The sequence below is a fragment of the Mandrillus leucophaeus genome, unplaced genomic scaffold (genome assembly GCF_000951045.1).
Source record: "Mandrillus leucophaeus isolate KB7577 unplaced genomic scaffold, Mleu.le_1.0 Scaffold48, whole genome shotgun sequence".
In the NCBI taxonomy this organism is placed as follows: domain Eukaryota; kingdom Metazoa; phylum Chordata; class Mammalia; order Primates; family Cercopithecidae; genus Mandrillus; species Mandrillus leucophaeus.
Window position 1 is genome coordinate 328,958 of NW_012105142.1, and position 18,665 is coordinate 347,622.

Here is an 18,665-nt window from a genome sequence, read left to right on the forward strand (position 1 = left end):
TTCCCCAACTGCATCCCCCCTACCACAGCCTCCCGGGTACTGTCCATGGCCTGCCTGAGTAAGTGTCCCCCTTGGGCCGCTGTCCCCAGATCAGCCGCCTGCCTGGCCCCACCCTGTCCTGAGTGGGAGGATAGAGGGGTGAGATTTCCCTTTGGATCTGGGGTTCTTGCATTCCAGCTGCTGGGGGGGATGCCATTCTCAGGCCACCTGGGCTGGACTTGGCCATGGTCCAATGTAAAAGGTCCTGGCCTCAGCGCCCACCCCCCACTTCCCTCCGCAGTGCTCCTGACGTGGGTGAACAGCTCCAGCGTGCGCTGGGCCACGCGCATCCAGGACATGTTCACAGGCGGGAAGCTGCTGGCCTTGTCGCTCATCATCGGCATGGGCCTTCTCCAGATCTTCCAAGGTAGGGCCGAGTGGGGGTGAGGGCCGGGATGGGGAGATAGTGCTGACCCCCGACTTCTGGGCCTCCAGGACACTTCGAGGAGCTGAGGCCCAGCAATGCCTTTGCTTTCTGGATGACGCCCTCCGTGGGACACCTGGCCCTGGCCTTCCTCCAAGGCTCCTTCGCCTTCAGTGGCTGGAACTTCCTCAACTATGTCACTGAGGAGATGGTTGATGCCCGAAAGTGAGTGGGGCCCCCAACCAGGCCCTGGGAAGCAGCCAGGCCCTCTGGTGGGAGAGGCAGCCTCTCCGCTCAGCTCCACTGCCACCCGAGGCTCAGGCTGGTCCTTGGTGGCCCAGGCCTGTTGCCCTGCAAAAATGGCCCTGGAAAGATAGCCGGGGGGCTTGCATTCTAGCCTGGCCCTGTTTTCTCTGGCTATGGACACATCACAGCCCCTTGCAGGGCCTCAGAAAGGCTGAATATCATCATCCTGCTGTAAATAGATCCAGAGATTTGCATTTGGCCTAAAATTATGCATATGCACACAATATGGTCCCTACGAATGAAGCCAATGACTGCGTCTGATGCTCAGCCAGGGATCTCGACAGTGAACCTTTGCAGCTGAAACGAGCTGGGACTGGAGAGTTCCAGGAAGACTCTGGGTCTATGGACTGGGCTCTGGGGCCATTTTGGGGAATTTTCCAGGCTGATTTTGGCTGTATGCCATTTTGTCTTTCTGCACAGACATCAGACCGTGTCCTCAGGATGTGATGGGGCCCCTTCCCCATCTCCCATCCTACCAGCCTGTGTCCAGGTGGGGATGGGGCAGGGCAGACAGCAGGGTCCCCTTGTCTGGTGCAGCACTGCTGCCCCCCTTTCCTGCCCCAACACCCCCAGCAGACACAAGAGATGGAGACTCTGAGCCTCTCCCGTGGCTGGGTCTCCGGGGTCCTGCACCCTCAGGAGGTGACGCTGACACACTCCACTGCCTGTCCCCAGGAACCTACCTCGCGCCATCTTCATCTCCATCCCACTGGTGACCTTCGTGTACACCTTCACCAACATCGCCTACTTCACAGCCATGTCCCCCCAGGAGCTGCTCTCCTCCAATGCGGTGGCTGTGGTGAGTGGGCCCTTGCTCGGTCCCTGGCTCCTGCCCAGGCCCCTGCCCCGGCCTCACACACAGCCTCTCTCCTGTGCCCACCCAGACCTTCGGGGAGAAGCTGCTGGGCTACTTTTCTTGGGCCATGCCCATCTCCGTGGCTCTGTCAACCTTCGGAGGCATCAATGGCTACCTGTTCACCTACTCCAGGTGACTACACTGGGGAGACGTGGGCATGGGGAGGGATGGTTGGGCACAGGTGCGTGCAAGTCATGCCGGGGGGGCCAGAGGAAGGGAAACCTGTCAGGGGCAGGGATCCGCCTGAAGCTGGGGTGATGATCCCACCAGTAAGAAGTGTCTGATCACAACTGAAAGGCAAAGAAAGCAAGAGGGAGGCAGGTTGAAGAAGGTGAAGAACTGCCCAGTGGGGCTGCTGGGCCCAGAGTGGGAGGTCAGAGGCGACAGCTTAAGAGGGACATCAGGTCTGGTGCCCATCTCTGCCCCAACACTAGGCTATGCTTCTCTGGAGCCCGAGAGGGGCACCTGCCCAGCCTGCTGGCCATGATCCACGTCAGACACTGCACCCCCATCCCCGCCCTCCTCGTCTGTGTAAGTTGGGGGACCTGGGCCAGGCAGGGTGTGGAGGCAGGGCTACCCGGCAATGCAGGACCTTCCGGGTAATGGCAGGGGTGAGCCATTCCGGGGTGGGGGTGTGGGGTGGGGCCAGGGCTCATCCTGTAGGGGTGACAGGAGGCAGGCTAGGGGCCGGCCGTCAGTCCCAGGTCCTCTCCCAGTGCGGGGCCACAGCCATCATCATGCTCGTGGGCGACACATACACGCTCATCAACTACGTGTCCTTCATCAACTACCTCTGCTACGGCGTCACCATCCTGGGCCTGCTGCTGCTGCGCTGGAGGCGGCCTGCGCTCCACAGGCCCATCAAGGTGAGGCCCTGGGACGGCTGGCCCCTGCGCTGGGTGCTGCCAGAGCCACCCCTGTATCCACAGTGGGCACCAGAGGCAGGTGGGATGTGAGGTGCCAGCTTTTGTGGAGTGTTCGGCCCTGCTCAGGGCTCTCTGTGCACTGAGGCATCCACTCCTCATAGCACCCCATGAGGACAGAGCTGTGAATGCTCCCAGTGTACAGATGGGGAAAATGAGGCTCAGGACTGGGTGCAGGGGCTCATGCCTATCCCAGCACTTTGGGAGGCCGAGGTGGGAGGATTGCTGGAGCCCAGGAGTTTCAGACCAGCCTGGGCAACATAGCGAGACTTCCTCTCTGCAAAAAATTAAAAATAAAAGGATTAGCCTGGTGTGGTGGTGCGCACCTGTGGTCCCAGCTACTTGGGAGGCTCAAGTGGGAGGATTGCTTGAGCCCGGGAGGTCGAGGCTGCAGTGAGCGGTCCTAGGGCCACTGCACTCCAACCTGGATGACAGAGGGAGACCCTGTCTCTAAAAAAATAAATAAATAAAAATTAAAGAAAATGAGACGGGAACTGTTCAAGGTCACAAAGGCTGCCAGGATTCCATGGGCCCACAGAAAAACAGAAGACCATAGCCTGAGCTAAAAGCAAAGCCCCCCAATGTATGTATAAATCCTTATATGGAGAAGTGCTCGGTGCCTGAAATGTGAAACACCAAAAAATCACCGACCTCCGGCCAAGTGCAAGCGTCAAGTCCACACACAACTGCTGTGTGGAACTCGGTGCCGCTGAGACTTTGAAAAAATCCTCAGCAAAACTGGCCAACAGCCTGACACATGAGTTGGCCTCAAACACACTGGGCTGTCGCCAAGAGGAGGGGTAGGTGGGTGCAATTGCCGTTCAGGCCTCAGGTCCCAGGGAAGGGAGGAAAAGTCCCCAGACCCTCAGGGGTCAGGGGTACAGACAGCTGGGGGTCCTGCACCATCGGTGTTTCTGCTCCCCCTTCCCCAGGTGAACCTTCTCATCCCCGTGGCATACTTGGTCTTCTGGGCCTTCCTGCTGGTCTTCAGCTTCATCTCCGAGCCTATGGTCTGTGGGGTCGGCATCATCATCATTCTTACGGGGGTGCCCATTTTCTTTCTGGGAGTGTACTGGAGAAGCAAACCAAAGTGTGTGCACAGACTCACAGGTGAGCCGGGCAGCCGCAGGTCACCCGGCACAGAGGGCCGGGGCCTGGAAACGGGACCTCCTTCTTAGAGGCTCACCCCAGAGCAGGGTGTCCTAGCAGCGGAGGTGGGAACACAGGGCCCAGCTGCCGCCACAGGTCTCTTCCCAAGATGTACCCAAAGTTTCCAGAACCATGCGTACCGACGGAACAGCTCCCTGAAGACCCCTGCCCGAGGGGAGGTGTCCGGAGCTGGGGGTCGCCCCTATCCCGAGAGGTCAGGCCCCAAGGTCCATCTGTCTGTCCTCAGAGTCCATGACACGCTGGGGCCAGGAGCTGTGTTTCGTGGTCTACCCCCAGGATGCCCCTGAAGAGGAGGAGAATAGCCCCTGCCCACCCTCCCTGCTGGCTGCCACAGACAAGCCCTTGAAGCCACAATGAGATGTTTGTAGAGACTGAAGCAGCTGTTTCTGTTTACATGTTGTTTATTGAGGAGGCGTTTTGGCAAAAAAGTTTTTCTTTTTGTTGTTGTTTTCTGGGGGGGAAAAAAAAAAAAGATACGACTCTTAGAAGCCTGTTTTAAGGAAACCCTGAAATGTGGACTGGGTTTCCTGTCTTAGCGCTGCCCTGCTAGCTTTTCCTGAAAAAGCCTATAAATAAACAGGGCTGGCCGTTCGCTCGTGCTATGGGGAGTCCATGATGGGCACAGACGGGAGTGGTCGGGGCGTACCTCGGTGGGTGCACACATGTTGCTGGCCGGGAAGACGCTGTGACAGGCCCTGGAGCAGACTGTCGACATTAGGGGGCTTTGCTGCTTGACACAGGCACTCCCTACCATGGCACCCAGAGTCCCCCTGCCCTAAAAGGTCGTCGAGGGGAGCAGCTCAGTCCGCCCCTCCCCCAGGCCCCTCGATGCCAGTCTGAGCTTGGCCACCCAGGAGAGCTCGGGGGCTCCCAGCTGGGATCGTCTTTCTTCTCATAAACCACCACAGAGTGAAGGTCAGGACTTTAGAGCCCACAGTCTCACCCTGGCTTACAGGTGCGGAAACTGAGGTCCTGAGCTAGGATGGAACAGATGTGGCCACTGCTGTTGGTGTCTCAGCTTCTCTGTCCCCAGAAAGCACAGAGCAGCATGTCCTGGGGGCTTTGAGGCCTGCAGGGAACTCCAGGGGCTTCCTGTATGCCAGGTATACACCCCAGCCCCGCCACAGTGCCCAGGAGATTGGACCCTCAAGGAAGGCAAAGGGCACCTGCCTGGTCAGGGGCCCGAAGGCTTGGCAGGAGCTGCCCAACCCAGGTCCTCCAGGGGCCTTGCTGAACAGGAAGAGGGTGAGGCATGGGCAGAACAGTCACCACGGATGAGACCCAGCATCCCCATGGCCCAGCCCCATCCTCATGACAACTCCCAGCTCTGTGGGCAGCTGGTGCCACTGCAGGGCAGATGAAGCAAAAAAGCTCTGGTCCTCTGCTTCTTTGGAAATGGGTTCCCAGAATGAAGTAGGGGGAGAGAAGTGAGACCCCAGGGTGCTTGTGTACGCTGGGATCCTACAGACGGGCTCACCGCTCCACCCTTCTCCCCGCCGTTCAGTCCCAGAGCTCCCGCCCACCATGCCCACCAGTGCAGCCAGCTGGCTGAGGGCCCAGCCCCTCCGCTGGGGTCCCCGGAGGGCCTCTCCATAAGAAAGGACGCAGAGGCAGGGTAGAAATGACTGTGTATTCCCTGGTTACAAAGCGGGGCTGTGGCGGTCACCAGCGAACCCGGCGGTCAACAGACCAACAGGGCCTCGTCATCGCTGGCCTCCAGCATTGGGGAGCAAGGGGGCGGGGGGCTCCTGCAGACCCCCAGTGGCTCTGGCGAGTGGGGGCCCAGGGTGCTGCTGGCAGTGGAGGCCTGGGGGTGCGGGTCCTGGGCTGAGCAGGGCTCCCGAGGTGCATCCGCAGGAGCTGGACCGTCTGCCAGTGGCTCCCTGCAGACCTTTCTGTCCTTGTCCACAGGCCTGCACTGTGGGTCTCGCAGGCCTGATGGCAAGGGTGGCCCTGAAGGTCCCACCTCCGGTGCATGGCTGGGGGCACTGGGGGGCCCATCTCCGGCCACCCTGGGGCTGCCTGTGTCCGTGAGCGGTGCTGGGGGGTCGGGGGCAGCCCCTGGAGCAGGCTGGAGGAACCCATCACCCAGCACGGTCTGTGAGGGGCGTGCTGCGGTCAGCAGTGGGATCTGGCCTCGGGGCACCCGCGGCCGGTGAAAGAGCCGGTTCCAGAGGCGGCCAAGGCGGCGGCGGGAGGGCCCCCGACGGGAAGCGTGCCGACGCATCTGTCTCCGCATGGCTGTGCGAAGATTCTGCAGCACAGAGGCCTGTGGGGTGGGGCGGGGTGGGGGCAGGGAGATGCGGCTGAGGGGGCGGCCAGGCTGCTCAGGGGCAGGAGTCAGCACACCCCCAAGGGACCTGAGACCCAAGAGACCACCTTGTCCATCCTCCCACCTGGCCATGGGCCCCCAGGTCACCCTGCCCAGGCCTTGCCTCCCACTCCTGTGACCGCTGGACCAGCCTCCTCCGCACACTGTCCCACCTGGCCCCAGAGGGGCCTCGCGCCCTCCAGGGGCTCACCTGGGAGGCACTGTAGACAGGAAAGTCCTCCACGGGTGGAATGAGGCCCTGCGCGATGAGCTGACCATAGGATGGAGGTGCCTCCCGCCGCACGAACTCAGCCTCCAGGCGCGTCATCTGGGTCTCGAAAGCCCTGGAAGCGGTGGGCAGAGGGCGACATGGCTGGGCTGCCCGGGACCTGCAGCAGCAACAGGATTCCGGGTCCACCCTCCACCCAGACATCCCAAAATGTAGGGACCCCAGTGTGCACAGGGCAGCCTCCACGTAGCTGGTCCAGGCCCCCATCTGCAAACCCACAGCCACGGGGACAGCAAGCCTGGGCGATGAAGAAGCCCAGTCCCCTGGCTGTGGGCACAGCGCCCACCTGTACTCCTGCGTGCGCAGTGAGTAGAGCTTGAAGGCGCAGCCCAGCGCGATGACCAGCAGCAGGCCGCACACCAGGCTGCCGATGAGCGCCGCGGTGATGACCTTGCGGGGCACGGCAGCCAGGCACCCGTGCTCATCGCTGCCGTCCTGGCAGTCTTCCTGGCCGTCACAGCGCCACGTCTCGAAGATGCACAGGTTAGTACCGCAGTGGAAGGTGCCGGGCTGGCAGGAGAAGCAGTTCTTCTCGTCTGCGCCGTCGGGGCAGCTTTTCTGGTTGTTGCAACGGTCGGCAGGCGTGTAGCACAGACCACTGCCACCCTCGCAGGGGTACTGATCGGGCGGGCAGGCAGGGCAACCCTGCTCGTCTCGGCCGCTGGCGCAATGCCACCAGCCGTCGCAGCGCTGTGGTTCCGAGAAGCAGCCCTGGTCGCCCGCGCTGCCCCCATCACTGTCACTGCTGCTCCCGCACGGCTGCTCCCAGGGAAGGCAATAGCCCTTCACCTGATAGGTGGCGTTGAAGCCGTGGCCGGCGCTGCGGGCGCGCGCATGGTACGCCACGGTGAGGCGGCCCTGGGCGGCCTCCAGGCTAACCGGCCGGTGGTTGCTGCGGTAGGACAGCGTCTGCAGCAGGCGGTCCCCGCGCTCACCCAGGCCCTCGTATACCTGCACGTAGTCGTCGTAGCCCAGCCGCAGTTCCAGCTGCAGCAGCACCCGCCGCGAATCCTGCGTGTCCACCAGCCATGTGCAGTGAAGGTCCGAGGGCCCACGGGCCGCGCCGAACAGGTCTGGGGAGGCAAAGGAGCCGTAGAAGCTGCCCAGCCGCCTGCCGCACGCCAGGTCGGGGCAGCCTGCCTCATCCGAGCCATCGCCGCAGTCCTGCAAGCCGTCACAGCGCCGCTCCACAGGCAGGCAGCGCGTGGAGCGCGCCCCGCTGCACGGAAAGGTCCCCCCGGGACACAGGCTGCCTGGAGGCTCCGAGGCGGGCGCCGAGCAGTTGCCCTCATCAGAGCCGTCTCCACACTCATCCACTGCGTTGCACTGCCACGGGCCGGGCAGGCACTTGCCATTGTCACAGCGGAACTCATCTGCCTGGCAGGACGCCTGGCCCAGCTTCCCTGTGGGGTGGAGAGGTAGCAGGGGACAGTCAGGAGACAGAAGAGCCTCCCTTTGGCTAGGGGGCCTGGGGCCAAAAGTGGGCAGGTGGTTCCCCATCACCGTGGAAGCAGAGACCCCTCCAACACCAGGGTGGGCTCAGTCCCTGACCTGAGTCTGGGGTTAGGGGTGAGTTCCCACAACTAGCCAAGACTGGGAAGTGGGGCCAGTGACCTTGAGAGGTCTGAGGCATCCACATGCCCAGTCCTGCCACTGTCCTGAGATTGACAGGGTGGTCAGGGGACATCCTGCAGGGAGCCGGAGCCCTGTGGAGGGTGCTGCCCCTGTGGGCTGGGAGCCTTTTGGCATGCACGGTGTGCTCTGTGGTGTCCTGCCTGCTCTGCGACTGCTATCACCTCGGATGTAAGACAGACGGAAGCCCTGGGCCTGGCCGGAGCTGGAGGCGTCTGAGTGGAAGAAAATCCAGACGTGGTCGCGGGCAGAGATGAAGGCAGGCGGGATGGCAGAGCCACAGAGGCGGAAGGCCTCCTGGCGGGGCGGGGCTGCTGGGCCCAGCAGGAGCCAGTCCAGGGAGCACTGGTGGGACTCCTCCACATCAAAGTTGCGGAAGCTGCGGGGAGGCGGAGAGGACCCAGACATGAGGCCGTAGGCAGGACCTCCATGGCTGAGGACTAGCAGAGAGTGGTCAGGCTGGAGCCACGGCCAGGACAGCCAGCCCCATCCCAGCCGGCCGCCCCCACTCCTCGTGTTCCAGATTGCCTGGTTCCTCCACTCCCAGCCACTCTGTCCCCACACTGTCCCCATCCAGGTGTGCACGGGAGGCTCCATGAAGAATTGCGATGTCCATACAGGTCATTTCCAGCTCTGCTGCGGCTACCCTTCCCTCCATCAGTGCACATGACACCCCCAGCCTGAAGCCAAAGTGCAGCAGGAAGTTAAGAGCCCCCCAACCCGACACCGTCCCCAAAAGGGCAGAAGCCCAAGGGCCCAGACCCCTCCACCTCGGGACCACTAGGATGGGCCCAGCACAAAGTCCCAGGCATGGGCAGTGAGGGTGAGACTGTGCCCATGAGGTTGGCCGAGGCTGCAGCAGGTTGACAGCTTGTCATCTCCAGAGATACACTGGCCCTGAACCACCTGGCCCTTGGGGAAACTGAGGCACAGAGACTAGGACAGACCCTGCCCATGCCCATCACATCCTCATGCATTGCAGCTATGGAGTAAGTCGGGGGTTGCACCTTTTGAGCTCTGGCATTTAGGAAAACTATGGCAGATGGAGCCTATAGTGACTCCCCACCCAAATGTCCCCATGACCACTCCTGGCCAGGACCACTGTTCGCTGCCTGGCCCCCTTTCCCTCTGCATGTCCCTGCAGCTCGAGCACCCGGGCTTTGCCTGATTCACTCCCCTCCCCAAGGCCCCCTGTGGAAACCATGCTCTGGGCTCAGTGCCAGCCTGGCCCCCAGCCACCCCTGCAGGACAGAGAGGACACCTCTGCCACCTCAGAGACATCAGACCATGCCCACCAGTCCCAGGCTGTGTTCCCAGTGGCATGTGTGCTGGCCCTGCCTTCCTGGCAGGGCTGAGTGACTGAGACCCCCCATACCCCATGAACGAGGCTCAAACCAGGAAAAGGTCCAGCTTGGGCACCTCGCCACAGAGGCCCTTGGAGACCCGGGGCACTGGACACATCTGTGTGCATGCATTCACATGTACACATGCATGCTTATGGCTCACGCATGGTTACACCCGTTATCTTACATGCATGCACACATACACGCTCTCTGCACCTGTGCAGGCATGGCTCGTGCACATGCATGTGCTCACACGTGCACTCTCTCATGTGTCCTTTATGTCTCCCCCGACATGGGCTTGTACACGTACACAAGCACAAGTATGTTCACATACATGCACAGACACGCACTCACATATGCACACACACCTACTTACATGTGCTCACATGCATGCACATGCCACACACCTCAAATACCTACACATGCCTATCTCACACAGGCACACATCTACATGCACACACACCTACTCATAAATGCTCACACACATGCAAACACCCACACACCTGTTCACACCTGCTCACACATGAGCGCTCACACACACCTCACACATATGCTCACACACATGCACATGATCCCACACCGGCTCACACACACGTACACCCTCAGGCGTATGCCCTCCACACCTGCTGTCACACACACATTCTCACTCACCCCACACATGTGGGCCCACGTCGATTCCTTCTGACACCCCCGGGCGCCCCTACCTGATGGTAATCATGTCACCACGGTCGCCCTGGATGTACCAGCTGCAGTTGGTGCCTGGCGGGTAGTTGAGGGGCCAGGCTGGGCTGTAGATGACCCCACGCCGCTCCGTGTGCTGCTCCAGCTTCCCGCTGCAGGCTGCTGTCAGGAGAGGAGGCCGAGAAAGGCCGGCTCATCTTTGGTTGGGAAGCGGGTTGCAGTGGGGTTAGGGGCTTCAGCCCAGCCCTCCCCCATGGTGGGATCTAGCCCAGCCAAGGGTGGCCATGGCCAAGGGCAAGGCCACGACTTGTCACTTCATGGAGGTGGTGTGTACGGGAGGCCAAGTAGGGCCCCCTAGACTTGGGGCAGCTATAGCCCCCAACCCTAGGGAGTGGGCTAGAGCCTAGGTCCTGTCCCCCGCACCTCTGGCAGAGCTGGGAGGAAACCCACCAACAACCCCTCCTGGCAGCCGGCACCTCCAAGGTGTAGCCTCGTGGCCTCGGCTCAGTGGAGAATTCCACAGCCCTAGGCCTGCCCGGCCGGCATAGCCCATCCTGTGAGAGCCCCCTGCCTGCCCTTCCTGGGGCTTTGCTCACTCAACATGTATTTACTGAGCACCTACTATGTGCCAAGCATGCATGGTAGGCATGCTGAGTAAGGCAGGACTAAGGCCTGCTCTATGGAACTCACAGGCTGGGGGTGGGAGCAGATGGACTTTACACAGATCCACTGGGTAGAATGAAGATCCTACAACAGGCCTGAAGAGAGGTGGCAAAGTCCAGCTGTGGCTGGAAACACCACCTGGGTCTGATCACACCCTGTGCAGAATTTGGGTTTTATCCTGAGTACAAGTGAGAAGCCACCAAAGGTAGATTTCGGAACCAGGTGAGGAAACAGGCTCACAGAGGGTCAGTGACTTGCCCGGGGCCACACAGCTAGGGAGGGCAGAGTCAGGAATCACTGTAGTCCTCTGGGGGCCTCAGCTTCTCACTACAGCACTGAGCCAACATGCATTCGTGGAGTGCCAACTGTATACCGCTCAGGTTGAGCAAAGAGCATCACGCCCGCCAGCTCAAAGGAGGAGCCCTCCATGCCCAGCCCCACGGGCCTCGCTTTAATCCATCCATTCTCCATGCTGTCTGCTTCTAAACCATCCAGGGCAGCATGGTGAGCCTGCCCTGCCCCGCTGTGCCCTGGCCCTCCCAGGACCGGGCGGCTGGTCCCTGCAATTGACCGAACTCCTAACCCCACAGCCCCCTGACCCTTCCCCACGCTGGTCCATCTGATTCTCACAACAGCCTGAGATGAAGGCAGGGCCCATTTTACAGATGGAGAAACTGAGGCTCGGAGAAGCAAGGGATGACGCTTTTCCCGAGCCCAGTGACACTCTCTCTTCACTTTCCCATGGCTGGCCCCTGGCACCGTGACCTTGCAAGCCGAGTTCTCACTGGTTCTCAGCAAGACTCTCTGGGACCCAGCTGCAGGACAGGGAGGAGAGCCCCCTGGCTGCCTCCCATGCTCTTAGCACAAAACCACAATTCACTGCAGCAGCCCCAGCCCCTCCCTGCCCCACACTCTGCCTTATCCCTCCCATCACCCCTAGCCCTCCGGACCTCTCCGATCTCTCACATTGGAGGGGACCTTGCTCTGGAGGCCCTGGTGGTCCCTAGTGGGTGCTATCCCCACCTTCTTATGCCTTTCACGGACTCCTCAGCTTCCACCCCCAGCTCCATGGTCCCTTCCCAGGGAAGCCCTCCAGGCTGCCTCCCGCAGAGCTCCAGCCCTCCACCCCTCCCCCCAGCCTCGGCCACAGAGCATTTCCCTTTTGTTATTGGGACTGACCGGATGAACATCACACAGGCAGGCAGGGCCGCGCCGTGTCCCGGGAGTCTGCGCAGTGCCTGACGCACGGCAGGTGCTCCACAGATGTGCGTCCCTGAGTGGACGGGTCCATCTGAGGACCTGCTGGGCAGCTGCAGCCATGAGCTGAGAGCTGAAGCCCCTTCCCCCAGGGGCCTACTGGGACCATGAAGGCCCAGGTGATCCGGGACTGTGACTACTAGGGAGTCGGTAACCCCCATGAACAGCCCGTGAGAACATCAAGGATAAGAACAGAACTCTTGGTCCTAAAGCAAGGCCGGCCACCACCACGTCACCATCAGACCCTTGACAGTCCCGGGTCAGTGAGGTGCAAGTCAGCGCCTCTCCACTTAGAACTCACACATGGCCCTGGGAGGCAGCCCCCACAACCAGCCTCCGATCCTGCCCCAGAAATAGGGTGCTGTATACCCTGCTCCCAGCCCGAGAGGGCAGCAGATAAACTATCAGAGAGGGGTCTCGGGGTGCAGCCACCCAAACATGTAAAGTGGCCCTAGCCCCAGCCTGGTTCCCTCTGCCGGGTGAGGCCACTGGCCATGGGGACCTCACAGAGCCCTGAGGTCTGAACTGGGATTCCTTGGGAGGTGTAGGGTTAAGAAATCCAAAAGAGGCCGGGTGCAGTGGCTCACGCCTGTCGTCTCAGCACTTTCGGAGGCCGAGGCGGGGGGATCATTTGAGGTCAGGAGTTTGAGATCAGCCTGACCAACATGGGAAAACCCCGTCTCTACTAAAAGTACAAAAATCAGCCAGGCGTGGCAGTAGGCGTCTGTGATCCACAGCTACTCGGGAGGCTGAGGCAGGAGAATCGCTTGAACCCAGGAGGTGGAGATTGCGGTGAACCATGATCATACCACTGCACTCCAGCCTGGGTGACAGAGCAAGACTTTTTCTCCAAAAAAAAAAAAGAAGAAGGAAATCCGAAAGAAGAGATCTTTCCTGCTGGAGGGGTCCGAAAAGGAGGTTCCACAAAAGGGAAGGCCCAGTGAGGCTGGGGTGGTAACGTCCCCCACATTGCATCTCTAAAGCACATGCTAAGCCAAAGTGTCAGCCTCTGAGTCAGCACGGCTGGGAACCTCCCATGTTCACCTTTTTGCCGAGGGGTAAAAACCTATGAGGTGCCCTGTCCTCCATAGGGGCAGGACAAGGCACTGTCCATTCCTACCCAGCCCTGGAGGCCTTCCCTAGGGGATAGACATAGACCTGTCCCTCTCCTCGGGGCCCTTGGGGGCCAGGTGTCTCACCCACACTTTCTAGGAAAAGCCAGGTATCTATCACTTGCCACCTTTCTCTCTTCCCACTCACCTAGGCCAGAACCCTTCTCCCTCGTAGACCTATGTCTGGCCCCTTCATCAGGGGTTGGGAGGCCACCAGCCACCTCAGGAGCAGAGGAAGGGACAACTGCCAGCCGCTCTGCCTCTCAGCAAAGCCCTGGCAATGGGTGCCTCCAAACAGCCTCACTCCTGGGGGCTCCCCGGAAATTTCCACATCAGAGCAACTTGGTTAAACTGTGTGCTCTTCTCCAAAGTGGGTTGGCAGAGACCACGGTGGGTGCAGCAGCAGCCCAGCCTCATGCAGAGGGGATGCGGGGCCAGAGGGAGGCTGGGCTCTGTGCAGGGAGCTGCGAGTTCTAGGCAGGGACTTTTTTTTTTTTTTTTCCTGAGACAGGGTCTAGCTCTGTCTCCCAGGCTGCAGTGCAGTGGTGCGATCACAGCTCACTGCAGCCTCAACTTCCAGGCTCAAGTGATCCTCCCACCTCAGCCTCCCAAAGTGCTCACACTACAGGTGTGCCCCACCGTGCCCAGCCTAGGCAAGGACCCTGCTTCACCTGAGGCAGATGTGCATGTGGTGGGGGACTGGGGTCAGGGGCTGCCAGTGAGGAGGGGTTCTCCAGGAATGTCCCATGGAGGTGAGGTTCATGATGGGCTGTGTAGCAGTGGGCAGGCAGTGAGGGCAGATGGGAGGACTGCATGATTTGCGGGATAATGGGGAAGAGGGAGGGGTTTGGGGGTGTTGGGGGCAGTCGAGAGGTCTGTCTGAGCTTCAGCTGGAGGTGACCTGCCTTCTCTCAGGCAGAAGATGGCCTGGGCCCTGGGAGCCATGGTGGCCCACACAGGTAGGGAAGGAATGACCGGGCACTTTTAGGCCAGTGTCCTTTCCTGGTCCAAAGAGTCATCAAATATTCCTGAAAGGACACTGCAAGGCCTGAGGAAGTACAATTTGCAGATCCAATTTCCAAAGCTGATCAATACCCCCGCCAACCTGCCTGGTGTAACCTGACGACGGGGAGCTGGGAGTCCCACCCCAGACGTGCCAGGGAAGCTGCCAGCTGCCTGCAAATTGCATGAAGCCCGTGCCCAGGCTCTCCCCGCTGGGGCCACAGTAGCTTCAGGGCTGAGCCCAGAGGCCGGGGGGATGCAGGAGGTGCTCTGACCAGTCAGAGCCCCACACACCTAGGCTTAGGATGGGGTTTGCTGGGGGGTAAAAAACCTGTGAGGTCCCCAGACAGCCCTACCAGACCCTCTGGAGCACCTGAGCCTAGTGAGGGTGGAGAAGGGGCTGGGGGAAGGGTTCCCAATCCAGGGTCCCATGCGGCAGGAATCCCAGGGAAAGCCGTGGAAATGCAGGGTCATGGAGCCGTGCTGGGAGGGGGGTACCTTGGGCCACCTGCAGCTGGTCAGTAACGCCGGAGGTGTCAGAAGTGGACTCTAGGACAGCAAGGATCCCAGACCACCACCCATGGCCTTGCGCACTGGCTGTGCAGCGCCCATCACAGAGGGCACCAGGGGCTGCAACGAGGACCCTGTTGGGACCTGAGGTCTTGACAGCTAAGGACCTGGACAGTGCCCTCTTCGCCCAAGCTCCATGAGTGGCCCTAGTCCTCAGGGAAGCACTTTTCTAAATGTGGGGTATATGCGCGTTTGGGGTGACACACCCACCAGCAGGAGGGTGCCCTGGGGCTCACATTCATAAGCTGTGACAGCCTCATTCCCCCTTCCCCTGACTTTCTACCATGGCCACAGACATCTGACCCAGGCCGGGCCAGTAAGCCTTTTCCTGGAAATTGGGATGGGAGACTGGGCCACCATCAGTTGTGGGGACCAGGACAGCAGACAGGGCTGGGGCTAGGTCAGCGCTGAGCGAGGCCTGGCCCTCGGCCAGCCCGAAGCAGCAGAGGAGGCTGGGCTGGCGAGAGCACAGCTCAGGGCACAGAGAGAGGGAAAGAGGCCTGAGCCTGCCAGAGGAGCCAGTGAGCACAGCTTCTGTGCGCCCTGGGCCTTCCCCTCAACCACAGCCAGCAGCAGGGGTCCCTCTGCCTGACAGCTCCAGGTCCTTTCTCCAGCAAGCCGGGTCCTGCACAGAACTAGAAACCCAGGCCCCTCCTGCCCCACCAAGCAGAACAGCAGGCAACGAACAAGTCAGAGGCCCCCCTTGTTCTCCCCGGCTGCACCTTGACCTCAGGTTTTGCTTTTTGTTTTACAGACAGGGTCTCGCTCTGTCTCCCGGGCTGGAGTACAGTGGAGCCGTCATAGCCCACTACAATCTCAAACTCCTGGGCTCAAGCAATCATCCTGCCTCAGTCTCCTGAGTAGCTAAGACTACAGGCACATGCCAACGTGCCCAGCTAATCTTCAGATTTTTTTGGAGAGATGGAGTCTCACTATGTTGCTCAGGCTGGTCTCAAACTCCAGGCCTCAAGCATTCTCTTGCCTTAGCCTCTCAAAGTGCTGGGGTTACAGGTGTGAGTCACCACACCCAACCAGACTTAACATTTTTATGCAAATACTCATGCTTACTTTAATACCTTTTTAGGGGTTGTTGGAAATGGCAGTATATAGGCGGAATTAGCAAGAGATGCAGAGGTCTATGGGGGCTTGTCAGTGATAGAACAGGCTCCCTCAGGCCCCCCTCAGACTCTCCAGGTGGCACTCAGGGCCCCGGGGGGCCTGGGCTTATCCACTTGCCAACCAGCAGCCCCTTACCTCCAGTAGTGAAGGATGGATGGGCTTGGCCGCCTCTCTAGCTCTTGATGGCCTTTGTTGTGCTTGGGACTAAAGCTTGGGAGCTTAAAGACAGCCAGCGGCTGGACAGACCCATGCCAACAGGTAGAGGCGGGGGCAGCGTGCTCACTGTGTCCTCCCGGATTCTGTATGTACCTTTGGCCAAAATGTTTACCTCTGTCTTGCAAGTCAGCTGCCTGAAACTCACTTTTCACGTGCAGCTGATGCAAGGCCACGCCCTCTACCCACCTTCTTACCTAACCTCCCACACCAAGCCAATATCGTCCCTGACCTGAAGCACCCCCAGACCAGCTACCAGGCAACCAGTGGGCACCCCCATAGCCCAAGCCCAGCAGAATGACTCAATCCAGCCAATCCTAAACTGTTTACTCTGCCCTGCCTTTTCTTTTTTTTTAGAGACAGAGTCTTATTCTGTAGCCCAGGCTGGAGTACAGTGGTGCAATCTCAGCTAGTTTACTGCAACCTCCGCCTCCCAGGTTCAAGCGATTCTCCTGCTTCAGCCTCCTGAGTAGATGGGATTATAGCTACCTTTCAGTAGAGGTGGAGTTTCGCCACTATTGATAGCCAGGCTGGTGTCGAACTCCTAAACTCACTCAATCTGCCCACTTCTGCCCGCCTCCCAAAGTGCTGGGATTACAGGCGTGAGCCACAGTGCCTGGCTGCCGCGTCTTTCCCATGAAGCTGTGATGCCAGCTCTAACTTACACCTTTCTTCCACCCTTGCTCCTGCTTGTCCAAACCTAGTAATTCCCAGGTGGCCCTGCATGGCGTGGCATGTCCCCTCCTCTCAAGAAAATAAAGTGTTCTTTCCATGGCATGGGCCTCTCTGTGTCATCCCTCAGTCATACCCCTATAAATTAAATCCTAGGAAGCCCACAGCCTGCATGAAGCACAAGATGTCAATTCCACAGGACCCTCGGCAGCTTGCCAGTGGTATAAAGTCACCATGTGCCAGGCACTGCACTAAGAGCTTGCCTCACTGGCTCACGGAATACTAGGAGCCAGGTTTTCAGTAGACCTTGTTATTTCACCCACTTTACAGATGAGGAAACTGAGGCTCAGAGAAGTTGAAGCCTGCCCAAAGCCAAACAGCTCCTTTGTGATGTAGAAAAGATGCACACAGGAACTCGGGGTGGAGCCAGGACCCTGAAGGCCTGTCCTCAGGGCCCACTCACCCAAAAGGGCCCGGGGGAATGGAGGAAGGAGAGAAAGTGCTTACTTACCTAAGGCGGGAACCGCACTGCTGAGCCTCCCGGTGAGAAAGATGTTCACTGTGGGAGACACAGAGAAAGGGTCAGGGGTCTCAGGTTCCTGCTGGGGACCAGCAGCAGCCCATGAGGGACACCACAGGTAAACCCAAGGCTGGCCCGCTGGTCCCCTTCCTCTTATAGGGCAAGGCCCAGAGCGTAGCCCAAGACCGCCCATCAAGAGGGCCCCTACCCACCTCAATCCCACCTCCCTGCCTTCCCTGCTCTGTTTTCCAGGCTGGAGTGCATAGCTCACTGCAGCTTCAAATTCCTGGGCTCAAGCAATCCTCCCACCTGAGCCTCCCAAGTAGCTGGAACTACAGGTGTGCACCACTATGCTTGGTTATTTTTTCATTTTTTATTTTTGTAGAGATGAGGTATCACTGTGTTGCTCAGGCTGGTCTCAAACTCCTGGCCTCAAGCGATTCTCCTGCCTTGGTCTCCCAAAGTGCTGGGATTACAGGCACCTGCCACCGCACCTGGCCTGCTCCTACTACTTTGACTGGCTTCCCCCTCCAAGGGGAAAGCAGCAGCAGGGGCAGGAGGGAAGGCAGTTCTGCTTATCGCCATTTACAGGGCACGCAGCTAGTGATGGAACCATCCTCTTCCCCCCCGTGCCACGCTGACCTTCAGAAGGAAAGCAAAACTCCCCAGCCACCCCTCAAGCGCCCACCTCTATGGGGTTTGGCCCTTACTTTCACCTTCTGCTCTGGCCGGGGGGGTTACGGGCCCAGAGCCGAGGGGCAAGCCCAGCTTCTCAGGGTTCAGGATGCGGGTCAGATCCCGCCTGGCCAGGAAGCAGGAACCGCTGCCCCCACCCAGGACACCCAGGCCCCCTGGTCAGAGCCAGGCCAAAGCTCCTGAGCATGGAGCGCCTGTCCCCCTGCCCTGCTCACCACGGATGCCAGCACCCAGCAGCTCAGAGCCCAACACACATGACCCTGCACCCAGGTTGGGGTGGGCACGCTGAGGTTACACCCTCCATGCTCCCCAGTGGCACATTCCCATTGAGCCGGGCTCACACAGCTGGGGCAGGGGCCTGCCAGAGCCTCAGAGCTCCCTGAGGCCTGGGGGTGATTACTTTGTCATTTCAGTGGCTTCGGCAAACCTGTCAGGTTACAGAGCCCTCACTGGTGACATCATAGGGTGTCCCCTAATAACCCCCAGTTCTTATAATGGCCTCCCTCCTTCATCACAGTAAATAAAGGAGCCATGTGGGTTGGGGATTTAACTCCTTCTCCTCTGGCCCACACAGGGCGCTGGAAAGCTGGACAGAAAAACTCCCGGACAGGGCGGGAGCCCCTCCCACCCCATGCCTGGCCTGGACCGGTCCCTGGCCCAACCCAAGCACCCTCCTAAACTGAACAGGCCTGCCCAGGGGCTGAAAGACACAAAGGGAAAACAGGAGTCCCCTGGAAGCCGCCTCCACACTGGCATCCTCCTCCAGCCCTGCCCCGCACCCCGAGTCCCCATCTGCGGCTCACACCCGCCCCCACCCCAACTCCAGGCCGGAAACAGCTTCTTCTTCAGGGGACAGCCGGCCTGGCCTTTGTCCCCAGCTCCCGGGAGCCCCCTCGACTCCAGGCTCAGCGCGGGCGGGCCGGGTGA

The 18,665-nt window shown here is 60.1% G+C and overlaps 2 protein-coding genes across 2 annotated transcripts in view; one reads left to right on the plus strand and one right to left on the minus strand.

The window, feature by feature from the left end:
* SLC7A10 (solute carrier family 7 (neutral amino acid transporter light chain, asc system), member 10) lies at nucleotides 1-4,249 on the plus strand. The gene is given in 10 exon segments (XM_011995242.1): nucleotides 1-58; nucleotides 281-406; nucleotides 475-628; nucleotides 1,385-1,740; nucleotides 1,743-1,765; nucleotides 1,768-1,984; nucleotides 1,987-2,096; nucleotides 2,282-2,431; nucleotides 3,421-3,598; nucleotides 3,885-4,249. Coding segments are annotated over 10 exon segments (1,458 nt in total). The 5' UTR covers nucleotides 1-45; the 3' UTR covers nucleotides 4,016-4,249.
* The window catches only part of LRP3 (low density lipoprotein receptor-related protein 3), a 35,083-nt gene continuing 20,459 nt past the window's right edge, over nucleotides 4,042-18,665 (minus strand). Inside the window, exons 2-7 of the mRNA XM_011995241.1 lie at nucleotides 17,034-17,081; nucleotides 9,938-10,076; nucleotides 8,055-8,269; nucleotides 6,545-7,661; nucleotides 6,181-6,313; nucleotides 4,042-5,927 (exon numbers count right to left, since the gene is read on the minus strand). Of these exons, the coding sequence (XP_011850631.1) occupies nucleotides 5,340-5,927; nucleotides 6,181-6,313; nucleotides 6,545-7,661; nucleotides 8,055-8,269; nucleotides 9,938-9,951 (2,067 nt within the window). The 5' untranslated portion in view covers nucleotides 9,952-10,076; nucleotides 17,034-17,081 and the 3' untranslated portion in view covers nucleotides 4,042-5,339. The remainder of the gene's footprint in view (nucleotides 5,928-6,180; nucleotides 6,314-6,544; nucleotides 7,662-8,054; nucleotides 8,270-9,937; nucleotides 10,077-17,033; nucleotides 17,082-18,665) is intronic.